This window comes from Boleophthalmus pectinirostris, unplaced genomic scaffold, assembly GCF_026225935.1.
Source record: "Boleophthalmus pectinirostris isolate CB_2022bp ecotype Guang Dong unplaced genomic scaffold, ASM2622593v1 HiC_scaffold_17, whole genome shotgun sequence".
Lineage (NCBI taxonomy): Eukaryota > Metazoa > Chordata > Actinopteri > Gobiiformes > Gobiidae > Boleophthalmus > Boleophthalmus pectinirostris.
The window spans coordinates 13,503,701-13,521,308 of NW_026571115.1; the positions used below are offsets into that span (position 1 = coordinate 13,503,701).

Here is a 17,608-nt window from a genome sequence, read left to right on the forward strand (position 1 = left end):
GAAGCATCAAACTCAGTTTATCTGAAGTAAGAGAAATTTGATTTAGTTGTAAATGATGGCTGATGACTGATCAGTGAACTCTTTTGTTTCAAATACAAACACACACTCACAAATACATCACCCTGGACTTGACACGGAAACAGCCACTGGGCATATCGTATAAAAAATTCTGAGCAAAAGCCTGTTTATATTCTGAAATCTCTCATTGTTCTGGTTGAATGAGTGACCGTGCTCTCTGTGTGGTGACGCTACAGTGGTTTAGCGGGTCAGAGCTTAGCGCATGTCCAGCCGGGGCCCTCCCAGGATCCTTACAAGGGTTTCCAATTAGACCCCCGCACCACCGCAGGGATCACCACATGAAGCCGAGCTTGAAAAGACGCCATTTGAACTACGGTGGCAGGATAATAGGGACATGTTTTGCAGACTGTTGTGAAACTCGAGTTGAGAATGTCATTGGGGAATATAGTGTGGCAGTGGCATAATAGTATTCATTGTTTGTTTAGAAGGAAATGCTTCAAGAACGGTGCTGTCAGTGTTTAGCAAATCAATAGTTATTAAATAAGAACATTCCTCATCCCCTTATGTGCTGCCAAATGTAAGAAAACGCTCTGAAAATGCTCTGATCTGTTGGTACAGTGGTGTTAAAAAGCCTTACTTTATCTTTCATCACCCATTAACTCTGCTTCAGGGGAAAAACATGAATTAAACATGTTTTGTTTCAAAATAAGTCATTAACATGATCATAAATTATGTCTTATTTTCTGAATTACCAGGCTGCCTGCTGTAATTCCATTTGTGGATCCATGAACATGAATAATAGTTTGAATTGTCACAGCGCTCTCTGGGATTTTCTGTCTCTGCTGTCACACGGTGGAGCTAAAGTCCTCTGTAGCTGCAGCTGCCCTGGGACAGACAGAGTTAACAATGATTCACATTCTGTCCCTTCATCTTCTCTCATCACTAGGGTTGGGAATCATGGGGTCCCTCATGATTCAGTACGATACTCGATACCTGGCTCATGATATGACATCATGGGGAATCAATATACTACTGCTGTGATATATTGTATCACATAGTATGCTACTCTGTGATATATTTTGCTGTTTCTTTTAAGAAGCTAATACATTTTTACAATATTTCTTTTCTTTACTCTGACTTTATTATTTGAACTTTACACAAACTCCATAAAATGATGCAGTGTTGGCAGGTACGCAGTTTTCCAGTGGAATTGGATGGCTTTTTGGGAGCTGCTGGGGGTGAAAAATAGTGTCTGCTGGTTTGGCCAGTGCTACTTTCCAAGTAAAACGTATTTACTTTTAGAAGAATCCAAATGATAGTCCAAAACTTTGTATCTACTTTTACAGATACAGTGGAAAGTACAACTGCGCCGTATGGATATTGGGTGGTTTTCTGCTCTTGTGTGGGTAGGGTCGCTGGCAACCCTGCAACTCTCTTTTGACATTCTAGGAAAAATGTGTTGAGTAGTTTTGCCAAGACCTTTATTGGAATTAGTCCAACAATTAAGGGCCCAAAATAGAATTCAGAATTGATTTTGTAGCAGGTTTTAAAAGCAGAGCGTGTGTGCGATTTACTGTGATTTTCGTAAGATAAACAAGAAAAGGGACAAAACGATTTCCGCAATTAAAACTGCATTTACACCTCTGATAAACATTGACACATAACTTTGCTTTGTTAGGTCTGCTCCTTGTTTATAAATCCTGCCGCTAACTTCACAGGTTGCATCGTGAAGGCTCCTGACAACTGCTTCAGAAATTTACAGCGTTTGGCACCTGTTGTCTCCAAATGAGCATCAAACGTTTTGTTTTTTTTCTTACTGGAGTAAGCTCTTGTGATCGCGTTCCCTTCCTCCTCGTTTTGCTGCTAAACAGAAAAAAAGCCCAAATTCAGCGAGCAGATTGCCGACCCGCTTGGTACCTCACTGGCGTCCATAGTGTTTGGCATATGCAGATAAATTGCGTTTGGGAGCTTTGTAGTCGTACATGTGAGGGGCATACTAAGCAGAGCATCAGTAATCAGGGGTGCGCTAGCGTTAGCATCATACAAATGTGGCCACATCTGGTCCGGCTCTTTTGGAAGCGGCACATTTTGGATTATGGACACTTTTGATATCTTTGTAGTTTGGCTCGGTGAGTGTGATGTGCATTTTGAGCAAATGGTGTGCGCTCAAATGGAATTGTTATTTGTGACCTGCAAAGTTCAGCTCAGGACATCGCTCAGTGGATGATTATTAATATAAGAGAAAGACTGAACAGAGTGGAGACATGAGGATAAGGATCATATCTTAAAGGCGTGGGCGATATGGGAGAGAATGAATGTTTTAATTTTTTTGGAGGTAGACGATCACGATTTTGATTTGATCACAATTCAAAGAAGATGAAATACGTAGAGAGCAGTGGGCGTATGTCGGTGGAGGTGATAACGTTGATCAAGAATATGGCATCTTAAAAATGGCAATTAAAAAGTAGAGATGTAAAAATAACCAAAATATTGTATCGTCGAAGGTCTCACAATAATATCGTGGACCATCACAACATATCGAATTAAAAATATCTTCGCTTAAATGAGTAGTTATGGTGCAGCAATAGCTTAAAAAAAAAAGAAAGAAAGAACTACATAGACCATGATCCTTTGCTCTGTTTCAGTGCAGACTACAAGAAGAAATATCTGTTCTAAGCACTTTTAAATCTTAGTTCTCTTAAGTCCTGTCAAGGCATTTTAAAAGGAAAAAGTATTCATATTCAGTTTGCAAAAAATTTTGTACCGTGAGAAAATATCGTATCGAGGGATTTGGATATCGTTACATCCCTATTAAAGAGTGTTCAAACACGCACGAATCACTCCAATTACAACTTCAAGAGGGTAAATGAGAAGGGGAAACAACTATAACACTGTTTAAAGCCCTGCAAAGTCGATTTTGCATAGTAAGTCTGCTTTAAAGAGGTAAATAAAATCTGAAAGTCTGAACTTCACTGCATTTTGTTAAATCCACTCGTCACTCACTCAGGAAGACCATTAGGAAAAATGTGTGTGAAAAGTGATTATGGTTGAGCAAACATTTGCATTAAACTGTGAATCACAAAATGTACAAAATCGCAGATAGTCACAGGGAAGAGATTTGATTTTTATCAGCATACTGCAGCTCTAATATCTCCACATGAATAAGACTGCACTGAAAAATCATTTAACTATAACTTGTTCAGAATTAGGGCTGAGTGATACGAAAAAATTTAAAATAAAGGATCACAATGTTTTTCCTCATATTGATCAATATCGATTTTCGATTCCACACTATTCAGTATTTTCAAAAACAAAATTAAAATGGCTCTTTGAACAATACTGACACAAGATATAATGCAATTTCTTTCTCCATAGTTTATAGTCAGGTTCAAACCACATGCTTTTACTAACAGAGGACTGGCCGTGGACCTCTCACCCCCAATCACTGACAATTAGACAATTCAGAATCACAATCTGTCAATCTTTCAATTAAATGCCCAGCCCTACTCAAAATGCTGTAAGTTGTACCAAAATATGTCTCAAAGAAGTTTATTTTCACACTAACAATTTGATTCCCAATACCAACCAGAGATGTAGTGCTCAAGTCTCTTTACTCATTGATACTAATAACAAAAGAAGGGATGAATATAGAACTAAATTACTTTAAATGAAGGCAGAGACTTGGATCTTTTTGGCACACACATTTACATTTTACAGTAGCACATTTATTTCTCTGTGGAAGTTGTTGAAAATAAGCAAAAACTCTAGCAGGCTGGATGTTACTTTTGATGAAGATATCTGGCAGTGAAAGCGTTAACTAACCAAAGTCATCTTCAAGTTTCACTCAACTGTAATAAAATAAATAAATCTTGCAGTCATAAATGATACATATTTTTAAAACCTGCTATTGCTGACCAGATTGGAATTAAGATTTAAAGATGCACTATGTAACTTTTCGGCTGGTGGGTGTGTCACCTTCTTGTTTCTGTGGATATTTCATTGCTCTGCTTCGAATGTTCCACAATATGACACTAAAGTGTTCAATTAAACATTTTTATAGCTCAAAAATACCTACAGAAAAATGCATTCTGACTGTGAGTGGGGTTGCCTCTCCACAGATCTGATATGTAACTTGGCCTGGTTCAGTTTCCATAATGATAGAAAGTTTTAATGCCATACTGTGAAGCAATAACATCTCCAGGAAAAAAGCAAGTGGCGGACCCTCTACCAGAAAAGTTACACAATGCAGCTTTAATTAAATAAGTTAGCAGATTGTAACCCTGTGCTATACTCTCATGTAGAACCTGTCTGAACTGTACCATTTGTAGTCCCCATACTATCACAACGGACTACAAACTGCTCATCAGCTCTCGCTTTGCTCTCCTCTTTCCCCCCGAGACCCCAATAGAAGAAACTCTACCCAGCCACACTACACCTCCTCTCCTCTCTCGTCGTCTCTCCTCTGCGCTCCGCCGACCTGTCGATACCGTATAATGTAAAAATGTGATAGCCAATTCAGAGCTGGGCTTGAGTCTGAGCATACCCAATGAGCCCAAGTCTGAAGGGACCTCAAATCTCAGCCAGGCCAAAATGAGCTGAGAGAAAAGAGAAAGGAACAAAGCTGGGGGAGTTTGTAACACAACAGTCTAGCACTGTAGTGTGTGTATGTTTGTGAGTGTGTGTAAATGTTGTTCAAATTATGGCTTCAATGAGTAAAGAGTTTGTTTGTGAGGAATATGGAAAAGACGGTTTTCTTCTGTGCAGGTAGTTGTTGGTTAGTAACCTGGTTTAGACCTGGTTTAGGCCAGGTTTCTTTGACTAGAGTTTGGAACTGGTTTGAAAGGAGACTTCATTTATGTTTGGTTCTTTGCTTAAAAAGAAGTGTTACTTTTTAGAAGGATTAAACATCTTACTTAAAAAAACAAAACAAAAAACCTTTACTCTGTGAGTAGGGCTGTCGTCGACTAAAAAAGGTTAACTAAAAACTTGGCAAAAGCTCTCAAAACTAGTATTGCATATCTTTGTTTTCATGACTGATGCAGATTGTTTACACTCCAGAGAAACTGATGGCCAATAAGGTCTGCTGATATTTTTGGGCTGATGTGTGGAGATGATTTTAGCCAATAATTTCCCCCAAATGATCTAATTTGAATTTAGTACGAACTCATCCATGACTTCGTTTTACTACAAATTGGGTTAGAGAGCTGTTTTGCAGTGCCATCTTTGGACTAAAGTGTTCAAATGAAGCATATCAGTTGTTTAGTCATGGAGTCAAAAATGATGAATAATTGTTAAAATTATATCTTTTCTCACATTTAGGCATGCACCAATCCAGCTACCTCTCCTACCAGTTCCAATACTATGGCTAAGAGACTTTATCTTCCAAAATCAAATATAGGCTCTGTTCACACTTACGTCACAAGCCAGGAAGACATTTGTAAAGATGCGATTACAACTTCCGATGTAGTTACCGACACTGGGCTTGCCTAACATGAATCTATTAAAACCAACTATCATAAAACCCACTGAAGTAAATGGCATCAGCAGTAAAATAAAGGCTGCATACTAGGGATGGGCATTCGATTAAATTTTCTTAATCGATCGTTGAGAGAATTAATGATCGATTACTGATTACTCATTAACGTTTTTATATAAAATTATCATCATTATTAGTACTATCTGCACTTTACGACATATTAACCCTAACCACTCTAGAGCCACATCAGCCCATTTGAGATTATAATGTGTTTAATGCAGCTTTGCACAACTCTCACAGAAAAGAAACTTAAAACTGCATGGCTAATTTGCATAAACTAAGTGGGGAAAAAAAAAAAAAACAGCTCTTGTGCGCTGATGCGACACAACTCAGTGGAATACAGGTTAGTGTGACCATATTTGCGTTTGTCAAAACCAGGACACTGTATGGGGGGTGGAAGGTTGGGACTCGTCATCGATATTGCGCGACTCTCACCTGGCAAAACTTTTTCCCACTGGACACCGAAACATATGTGCTGCTGTGTACACTGTGCACATGGCCTCCCACTTGTCCCGACCGGAACGGAAAGCGTGGAATTTCTTGTACAAGTCATCGTTAAATACGCATTTGCTCTTCGGCACGTTGCAGACTGACCGACTGTTTGTGTTTGCTCGCTCCTTCTGAGTGCAGAGAGACACATGTACGGACCCCTGTTTGTCCCCGGACATGGACGTTTGGTCACGCTATGCTACGCACAGCAACCTACATTCGGTTTGTCGATTAAAATGAACGTAATCGATGAAATTCTTAATGATCAATTATCGATTAATCGACTAATCATGCCCATCCCTACTGCAAACGTATGTGTCGCCCCCATCTCTTCTAATCACATGTATCCATTGCACTCGAAGTTGTGTGTCAGTCGGGAAATGATGACAACTGAGGTATGATAAAGGTTAGATAAACATAACGGAAAGTTACAATGACATTTAGATGAAGAAAACTAAAGAAAAGTTGTAATCGCATCTTTCCAAACGTCTTCCTGGTTTGTGACAAAAGCGTGAATAGAGTGTATTGAATGGCAAAATAAGTTATGTTGCTCTTATTTATCTCTCACTTAACAACAGAACAAAAGCTCAAACATTGTGACTTTCTGGACTAACTATATGATCGTGAAATAACCAGCAATATCGATATTTCTGAGCCATAACTCCATCCAGCAAATCCCTACTCACAATATATAATAAGGAAGGCAACTCAAAAATTTCATCATGACATCCACACTGTGATGCAATTAATTGAGCATTTTACCTCTTAGCAGCACGTCATTGCAATATAGGTCTAGTGCCTTGGCTCGGGTCTGCTCTCCCTGTGCTTCCAGCTGTGTTAACATTGAGTTTTCTTGTCAATTCTCTATATTACTGTGGATGGACACACACTCCCTTTGTTAATAGCCTCTCTTAAAAGACTTTTGCACAGCACAGTGGATCCAGCGCGGCTCTCAGCTCCACTGACCCCTGAGAACTGCAGTAAATTATTCATTACAGTCAAATAGCTTGTTTCTTGTGAAAATTACCTTTTGCCGTCTCACCTTTTCACACATATACTCGCCGCAAGAATAATTAGTTCTTAAGGCACTACCGTTCCCAGACTTTAATCATGTAACTGAGTCTCCTGCAGTGAGCATATTAAAACTGGAGAGCAGGAGAAGACAGAAAATAATATATATCCACCAGGAAATGGCTACTTACGACATCTGAGCGCTCTAAGTCTTTAATTAAAATGTAATGCCATGTTACAGATGAAGATTTCTGATTCGTGATGAAAATGGAGAGCTTATTGAACTTGCTGGCCCTGCAGGACAGCACATGAAGTCAGCCGTGCCAATAGGACATGCCCATTATGTGTTTCAATCAATCCATGTGGTTTATCCGGCTTCAAGCGTCGATAGAAGACTGGAAAATACGATTTCATCCTACATTTGTGGTAATGCGCAAGCACAGTTAAAAAGCAGGCGTAGTAATAGTAACTGATTATTGGCTATTGCAGGTTTAATGACACTTTTAAAGGTGCACCGTGCAACTTTTTGACTGAGGCTCCTTCACCTGCTTGTTTCTATGGATATGTCATTGCACTGCCTGAAATGTTCCACACAATGACATTAAACAGTTCTTCTTTACATTTAGTCAATTACAGATGGCTTTATAGCTCAGAAATACCAAGAATAACAGGCATTCTGACTGTGAGCAGGGTTGTCTCTCCACAGATCTGACCTGTAACTTGGTCTGGTTTGGTCTCCATGAAGACAGATAGTTTAACACCACACTGCGAAACATTCCGGACAAAGTAATAACAATTCCATAGAGAAATGTATTTGACAGACCCTCTATTAGAAAAGTTACACAATGTACCTTTAATGGCACTTAAGTTTTTTCTTCTTAAATTTTTAAAATGTCCGTAAAAAGCATTTGCATTACAATTTAAGTTGATGTTTAAAAATACTATTAAGATATATAGCATACTAAAGTAAAATTTGTGTATGGACATTTTTGAAACTCAGCTGCAGTTCCTTCGCAGTCCAGCAGTGGGCTGTCATCTACACCACTACAAGGTTTACTGATTGAGTGTCCTTTATTTTGATTGACTTTTATTTTGAAAGAACTGAGGACATATGGAAAAATATCACAGCAATATACCCCTTCCACTTTTTGTGGCTTGTTACCTACAATGCAAACAACAACACAGTTCATACACAGAAAATTATTCAAAAATATTATTACGTTTATAAAATATTATCAATTCAAGTTGTGCGACTCTAATAGATCTTCCTTTGTATTGGAGTAGAGACGGTGCAGAGGTGATGTCTAGGCACAAGAAATACTGACTTATTGTTCATATATATGATAGATGGAACAATACCGTAATCATGGAGACTTTCCCTTTGCACTAGTAGGAAACTTTTTGTTATTTTTTCTGTACTACGATGAGATTTGAGCTGTAGAGGGTTGAATAAATTATTTCTATGGCTCATTACACAAATAGATACAAACTAACTGTCGCATTCTGCCATTTATTTATTGCAGTTTGTGTTTTTAGTTTAGTTTTTTTGGGGGGGACAATCCTGCTTTTGGATTATTGTCTCAGTGTCATAAACTGGTTTCAATATTATCGTTTATATTTTCTTCAGCGATACATTGTACTTCACAGTGTGATCTCATGACAGGTTTAGTGATACCCGTAAAGTTACTGATGTGCTCTGATGCACCACTCTGTCTGTGTCTGGACGGGACAAAGGCTGAGGCTGTACCTGTCACTAAAACAAAGGATTACTGCCCGTGTCTCTGGACTCTCCTTCTCGCCCTCCATCCATCTCTACACACCTCCTGTCCCTCTACTGCCTCTGTCCATCTATCCCTCCTCTTCTCTGTCTCTCTCTCCTTATATCTGCTCTACTTCCATCCCTCCATTCCTCCTGTCCCCCACTGCTTCCATCCTTCTCTCCTTCCCTCAGTCTCTCCTTCCACTCCTTTACCTGCATCCCCTTTGCCTCCCACCATTCATCCGTTCCCTCCCCCTCTCCTTTCCTCCCGCTGGGACAGAGCCTGGTCCTGCTGCTCCAGTGACTCACAGCCTCCTCCCTCTCCTCCTCTTCGGACACGTCTCTGAGTCACCTACACAAACTTTCTGTTGCCCTGGGTGCTTTTACATTAAATACAACAAACTCACAAACAATGGACATGAACTTACTTTTCCTGCTGGCATAGCAAATGTTAACCCTATCATGCACTTCAGTTTAAAACTTTCTGCTGCTCCAGTCTCTGCACGTCCATATATCATTCCCAGTTTGTGCATCAAGTTTGTTTTATTGAATCGATCAATGAGTAGAAATGGAATTGAAGATGGAAATATGGCACTAGGTGGCACCAGCCTGGCTACCGATTATCTACCACAATATCTGTTTTCGGTCACAACTAAGACATATTTTGGTAGACAATATTTTTGTAGCTCAAAAATTTCAAACTAGACCATCCCTGCCTTTTGTAGCATTTATAATCACATTCAAGAGGTAGAATTTCTTCAACAAGAGACGACAATTACAGTGAATCACGTCTTACATCATTCTTAAAGTGGTATGATATAGTAGGCGTCTATCAAAAAAGTTATTATAGAGTGTGAAGGAGGAAGAGATGCTTAAGACCAAGAGATGTATATTCTTTATAATAGTGGAAATTAGCAGCAGAGACCTGCGGGGTACAGTGACTCACTCCTTTGCAGCACAAGATGGGACAGAAGCTGATTCAGATCCTCTCACCATCATCACAACATCAACTCAACAATGACTCTGACACTGTAGCACTTTGAAACAATGAGTTTCCAGCTTTTATTTTTTGAATGGGGTTTGTGTTGATTTTCTGAATGAGCAGAAAAACGAACAAACACAGATGGAAACAAAGATGGTTAAGCTTTGGTTCACAGTTTCACACATTTAATTTTTCATATTGTACAAAATTGAGTAAGCCTTTATTATTAGTCTGTCTACTTCTCCAAAGCTCAAAATGCTTTGTTCCACCTTGTGATGTCATGAAGTGGTAGTTTTCAAGTTAGCAGCTACCTTTTACTTTTAGTTCAGTCGAGATTGGCAATTCTAGGACTGAAATTATCCAAACGATTCTATGGAAGGTATTTGGAGTTTAAAAACACAGTGGAGCTGTATTACCACATGACATCACAAGGTGGAACAGCATGTTTTCAGTTTAAGAGAAGAACTCAGCCTAAATATGAGATGTATTAAACAGGTATGAATGAAACAAAGCACAACTCCAGGTATGTTTGTGATGAGGAAACAACATTATAACATACATCAGAAAATAGCATATTATGGACCCTTTAAAATATAATAACAAAAAAAATTAAAACTTGATTTTAAAGGAAAGGCTTGTTACTCAATACTTATTCTAAGCACATTATTCTAACCATAGTGATAATGTATACATTTATTGATTCATAAACCATTCTAAAATTAACTGGATTCTAAAATGGTTCAAATTCTATACTGTGCTTTTTTCCTTTTTTATACTTGCCCAGATGCATACCAATTTGTTTTGATACTAGTTTCAGTCAATTAATATCTGGATATCGAGTTTTTGACAAGCCTACATCATATCAAATATTCAAATTGCCAACAACTAGAAAACATTTCTGCAAAACTCAGCGTTGCATTACATTTTAGCCTTGTAAACCATCTCTGTGAGTTTATTGGGGTTACTGCAGCCCATTATCACAACGCTTACATTGCAGAAGTCAAAGTTGTGGTAGTAAAACCTCCACAGCTCATATAACCTCCCAGTTAAACGCAAAAAACTTGAAGTCGTCTGCAATTTTAGCTGTTGGGAAAGCCATCGATTTAATGATGAAAAATATTATGTGTTCCCGTGTATTGTGTGACCCCAGTAATAATATGCACAATTTACTATCAGTGGTTGGAATAATGCAAATCAAATGTAAAGTATATGCTAGGGGCTATTTATAACTGACTATAAATGACTGGTCCTATATTACACAAAATTAACTCTGTGCTTAAAATCAAGACTGTTACCTCCTTAAAAACAAACCTGGAGTGGCGTTTTGTTTCATTCACACACGTCTCCAAAGCTCAAAATGCTTAGTTCCACCTTGTCATATCATGAAGCAGTAGTTTTCCAGGGCTGAACTTTAAAAAAATATATATTATGAGTTCCTGCATATTGTTTGACCTCGGTAATAATATGCACAATTTAGTATCAGTGGTTGGAATAATGCAAATCAAATGTAAAGTATATTCTAGGGGCTATTTATAATGACTTTAGATGCAGATAGTGGTTGAAAACAGTCTCGTAGTGAGGCACAGCATGGTTTCTCCGGCTCAGAGTCATTACAGATCTCTAGCCTTATTTTTTCGTCTATTTTGGGAGCCATATGAAACTCATTTGAACATTTGTCTTTGTGGATGATGCAGTGCAGTGAATCTGACACCTCCAGTGGTGCCAGACGCTTAAATCTTCTGTTCAACAATAGCACAGAGCTCACTCCATCTCTCAGTAAAGCTGGCCCTCAGACACATGAGGAATACTGTGGGAGAGAGAAGGATGTCCGGCTTCAGCTTTACTAGTGGCTGAATGACTGAAGATAAAAAGGACACAGGATTTTCTGGCATAGATATCAGCTATGCAATTTCAGTTTTAAATGCAAGATCCATGTTTTTAAAGAGCCCATTACACCATTTTCTGACCTCATCACAAACATGGAGTTGTGTTTTGTTTCATTCACACATGTATAACACGTAAACCCGTAAAGGTTGCTTTCTTCTCTCGAACATTTGGATAATTTCAGCGCTGTAATTGCCGATCTCGACTGAACTAAAGGTACAAGTTAGCTGTTAACTTGAAAATACACCATTATAACAAGGCTTAAAGTTCGCAATAGTCAATTTTAGTGTAATATAGAAACTATAAACATGTCTAAAAGCATTAAAATTGTGAACCATTAATCATCACGTAATCTTTTAAGATGGGATATTTTTGATTTGAATATGATGATTAATCTTGGAATTAGATCAAAATCATAAAGTTCTACATAGGGATGGGCATGATTAGTCGATTAATCGATAATTGATCATTAAGAATTTCATCGATTACGTTCATTTTAATCGACAAACCAAATGTAAGTTGCTGTGTGTAGTGTGACCAAACAGAGGTCCGTACATGTAGCTCTTCCACACTCAGAAGGCGCGAGCAGACACACACAGTCAGTCAGTCCGTAACGTACCAAAGCACAAATGCGTATTTAACGATGACTTGTACAAGAAATTCCATGCTTTCCGTTGCGTTCGGGACAAGTGTGAATCCATGTGCACAGTGTACAAACTACAAAGCAGCACATATGTTTCGGTGTCCAGTGGAAAAAAGTTTTACCAGGTGAGAGTCGCCCAGTGTCGATGACGAGTCCCCACCTCCCACCCCCCGTACGGTGTCCTGGTTTTGACAAACGCAAATATGGTCACACTAACCTGTATTCCACTGAATCATGTCTTTTAATCCAACAGAAGTTGACCGCATCAGCGACACAAGAGCTGTAGTTTTATCTTCGCTTAGTTTAGCAAAATTAGCGATGCGGTTTTTAAGTTTCGTTTCTGTGAGAGTTGCGCAAAACTGAATTAAACACATTATAATGTCAAACGGGCTGATGTGGCTCTAGAGTCGTTACGGTTTATATGTCATAAAGTTGAATTTATTTATGCAGATTAGTAGTGCAGATAGTAATAATAATGATGATCATTTTAATATAAAAACGTTAATGATTAATTGATAATCGATCGTTAATTCTTCCAACGATCGATTAAGAAAATTTCATGGAATGCCCATCCCTAGTTCTACAAAAGTAAACAAAACGACACAAAAAATAGTTGACTTGGTTTTAAATCTTAATAGTGTAATTTTGTTTATATATCTTCTTCCCTTCATTTTAATACGCTGGTAAATTGGCCAATCAACTGTAAATAGGTTAAGGTATTTTATTGTCCCTATGGGGAAATTTGTCCTGGGGCAGAAATAACAGAACCATTGGAGTAAGTAGCCCTAATTGCATTTGGGATTGGCTTGTAACTGTTTTGTTTTTGTTTTTTTATCACACAAGTCTATGTTTGACTTCAGCTGATGATGAGAGGTGTATTGTAATATTGCATAGAATCAATCAATGAGATTTTAAATTAAGTACCACACAAAGGAGTAGCACACTACACAAACATGAAGAGGAAAACAAGCAGAGCAGTATCCTCATAACCAAGCAGCTACTGGCCCAGAAGGGGAAGAGAAACTAAACAGCCAACCATAATATGCTCACCGTGGGGACTGGTGTAAATGTGATGGTCCTGCATAAGCTGGACTGCCCGACACAAAACGCAGATATAAAAATATCAAATCAATACATCTTCAGGCCCTCTAAATGTGTGTGTATTATTAATGAGTGAGGGCTTCTCCTGACAGAACAGGAGCAGTGGTGGTAGGGGAGACTAGAGCCCCCTAGAGGCAGACAAGTGTAGCGCACACACGCTCCAGGTAACAGGAGCAGCTCTGAACAGCCCAGTGGGAGCACCAGACCACAACCACATCAGCGGGAATCCTCGCAAGGCAGCTGAAATGTGATCCGCGTTGTTATGAAAGGAAATACACGTTTTAGAGAGACACAAAATCAATATCACTGACTGACTAGTGCAAAAGAACAAATGTGAAAGAGCTTCAAAAAGCTGCAGAAAATGGAATAAAAATGAGTCAGACTTAATAATCCTGACTAAGCCGGTGTAAGGAAGCCCTGGCAGTGGAGACAGTAGCTGGATCAGAGCACAGACTGGGAAACATGCATAATGCATGGCAGTCAAATCTCTGTGGGGAAAGTACACACAAAGCTCAAACGCCTCCCGCCTTTCACATTTGCATCACTTATTGTTCACAGTTAAACCAAGCTCAAGTTTACAACTAAGGAGTGTGTCGGCTTTTCACTGTCAGATACAAAGGATGTGCCTCTGCTGCATGTTCCAGGACAGAAGCTGCTGCTACGGGGCATCTGGCTTAAACTATTATGTCTCCTCTCCTATTCTCCTCACTCACAGACCGCTGAGCTCAGCACTGAGTCTTATCTCTGTGCAGATGTGAGCACACAAACTGATGATTTTCTAATTAAAACACTTAGGCCTCATTGGACACTACTTACTCTTCTCATGCCCTCTACTTCACCACGTCTCCATCTCCAGTACTTTGATCCAACCAAGTCTTTGTGCAGCAACAGCCCACCCCCACACTTCAGCACTTAGCTCACCTATAATGACAAAATTACAGTTGCAAAAGCATACAGAAGCCATGCTAGCTAGAGTCTACATTTGTATAAAGATGAAAAATGAACTAAATATCCAGACTTACAAACACAGATGATGCTGTATGTTTGGTGGTCCATATTTTCCAAAGACAGATCCACAGGTTCAGATGATAATCCAAAAGGCAAATAAATCCACAAAACTGTGAGGCCTCAGACCTTGCCCCACCTCACTTCCTCTGACCTTCCTTGTGAGAGCTCCTCCTCCTGACTGAAACAGACCACGCCCAGACTCCACCCTCAGCACACCTTTCTGCAACAGTTGTTTCAAACAATGTAAACTGAAATTGATTCATAGTACATTTAAGCCTGTCACAATAACACCCTTTTGAAGTATGATAAATTGCTACAGAGAAATATTGTGATAAACGATAATGATGAAAATACTTTATGCCTCTTGACACAATAACAATAAAGCTGGATAATTCCAATAAACCATTTTTAAATAGTGTGTATCATTAAAAGGCCTGAGCTGCGACATATAAACAACAGAATGAACAAATAATTAGCCATGAAAGTTACCCTCCACAGCTCAAATCAAATCTTATTACAACAGAAATAACACAAATATTCCAACTTTGGCATTCAAAATGTATATATATTGAACGATAAGTCAAGTAGTAATTATTGTCTCAACATAAACATCATTGGTTGAGCGGACAGATCCACTGACCCACATGTTGGCGCTGCGATTCCAGCTCCCATACATGAATGCTGTCATTGTATCCTTGGGCAAGACACTTAACCCACCTCACTCCCATTGCAAATAATAATGATAAAAAATTGTAAATTTTGTTCATGAATCAAATTGTTCAAAATAACTTGATCAAATTATCACTATTATTATTATTATTTTTAGTCTAATGTTAAGGCCGAGTCAAATGCATCTATCTACTACAAGCACGACAACCCCAGTTTTTGCTACAATACTATTGTAGTAATTTTTCTCATGTAAAGAGAAACCACTTACCTCCAGTAGGTCGATAGCAGTCTCCCGTCTGCAAAACCTTTCAAAAGCATTTCTTAATGACAGGCCTTTATTGTTTTATGGGATTGCTGCCATCTAAGAAAATTGTCCACCTTCTCAGAAATCGATGAGACGCAGCATACCAGGGGACCAGCACACTTTTATATGAATTCACTTTTGGTGTGGACTATGTTTGGATGTGTTCTTTGATCCCTTTGGTTTCTCCCGGTGGCTTGAAGCAGGCATACAAGCCCATTACTGCTGAGTTTAGGGAATTACCACAGCGGTGTGAAAACTAGACACATAAAGGAGTATTATATTCCCCCTCAAAGCTGGAGTAAACTAAGAATGCAATAATAGGAGCAGCTAGCGAATTTCATCCATTTATTTATATATATAACATTGATAGAATGTCACAGTTCGTACCACTAGAGGTATGAACAGTAAATTAAGTATCGATTAAATCTTTAATTTGTTTTCTGACCACGTTTTTTTTTCCACCTCACTAATACTTGTCTGCTTTCTTTCTCTCTGTTCTCTCCCCCCTTTTGTAAAACTATCCCCCTCCCCTCTGCAGGTAGCCTTTGGTCAAGAAGAAGACACGAGCAGCTCCAAGACTTCTTCTTCAGACGATTCGGCGAAAACCGTTGGGCTGTTGACCGGACAGACGCCACTTTCGCCACTCAGTCGCTGGATGCTGCATAGCAAAAGCCGGGCAGCAAACACAACATCTTTAGAGTTACCATACCGCTCCCCCGTGCCCTTCGCCAAGCAGGAATTTTCCAAACAGGAATTCTGGGAAATGCTTGGTAGCGACCTCTTAAAGCCAGACGCCTCAAGTTCAAGGGTCAAACGCAGGCCTATTGTGAAAACTGGAAAATTTAAGAAGATGTTCGGGTGGGGAGACTTCTACTCCAACATCAAAACCGTCCGGCTGAATCTCCTCATCACCGGGAAGATCGTGGACCACGGCAACGGTACTTTTAGCGTCTACTTTCGGCACAACTCCACGGGGCAGGGCAACATTTCGGTGAGCTTGGTCCCGCCCGTGAAGGCAGTGGAGTTCGATCTGGAGAGACAAAGCGTGGTGTACCCCAAGGACTCCAAAATCTTCAACTGCCGCGTGGACTATGAGAAGGTAGATCGCAGCAAGCGTACCTCTCTGTGCAACTATGACCCATCCAAGACCTGCTTCCAAGAGCAAATCCAAAGCCACGTCTCCTGGATCTGCTCCAAGCCATTCAAAGTCATCTGTATCTATATTTCATTCTACAGCACGGACTACCGCCTGGTTCAGAAGGTCTGTCCCGATTATAACTACCATAACGAGATGCCCTACCTGCCGTCGGGCTAACATTAAACTTGCAGAGGAAGGAGGGGAGGAGAGGTGGGAGGGAGAGAAGAAGAGAGGAGTCACTGAGGAGTCTACAGCCTTCTTTGTAGCCTGAGTGTAAAAAATAACACATATATGCAAAACAGCACATCCGGTATGCAGATAATGAGGTATCTGAATGCTAGCTGCAGCATTCATTAACTGGACTTGGGAGCAAAATCAAACGCATTCTTCTTACCTCAATCCAGTTTTCAAATGACAAGTCCTCGCCAGCTACACACATTCAAGTCATTTGTGAGCGTCCGAATGTCCTTTAATCTCCTTAACAAAACAGCTATAGCCAAGTAATAAGGCAGCAATTTCAAGCATGCCTCCATATGCTATAACCTGAAATTATACTAGTACGTCTGCTCATATAAAATAGCTATATGGGACAACATTATCCTGAAAGCATTTGACAGAACATCCACGCAGCATTAAAAGTTATTATAATTATATCATACCAATAGGGGCAATTACATCAAAAGCAATGGAGTGGAAAAATAAAACTGATTTTGAATGTGGAAAAGACACACTCCTCTAAGGCTTAGTATTATGACCCCTGATAGAGAAGTGAATAGGAGATGCTTTATTATGGCATGGGAGTTAATATGTAGGTATTTTAAATCTATAAGTGGTCTGGGTCAAGCGATTGGGTGAACTGATTCTCAGTCTGGGAGTTTTAAGTAATTATGGAGGAAGTTTTTTTTTGTTTTTATCAGAAAACATTAGCTACTTTAATTGCTGATTACTAATTGCTTCTTCTTTTACAGCTATTCAAATGAAACCTGGAAACTTAAAATAAATATGTCTTTTTCCATCTAATTCCTTTATATTGCCCTAGAACAGGTTTTTATATTTTCTTATGTAA

At 39.3% G+C, this 17,608-nt stretch overlaps 1 protein-coding gene across 1 annotated transcript in view; it reads left to right on the forward strand.

The window, feature by feature from the left end:
* LOC110168954 (neurexophilin-1) overlaps positions 1 to 16,719 on the forward strand; it is a 38,150-nt gene extending 21,431 nt beyond the window's left edge. Inside the window, exon 2 of the mRNA XM_055152856.1 lies at positions 15,943 to 16,719. Coding sequence (XP_055008831.1) covers positions 15,943 to 16,719 — 777 coding nt within the window. The remainder of the gene's footprint in view (positions 1 to 15,942) is intronic.
* The last annotated feature ends 889 nt before the right edge of the window (positions 16,720 to 17,608 follow it).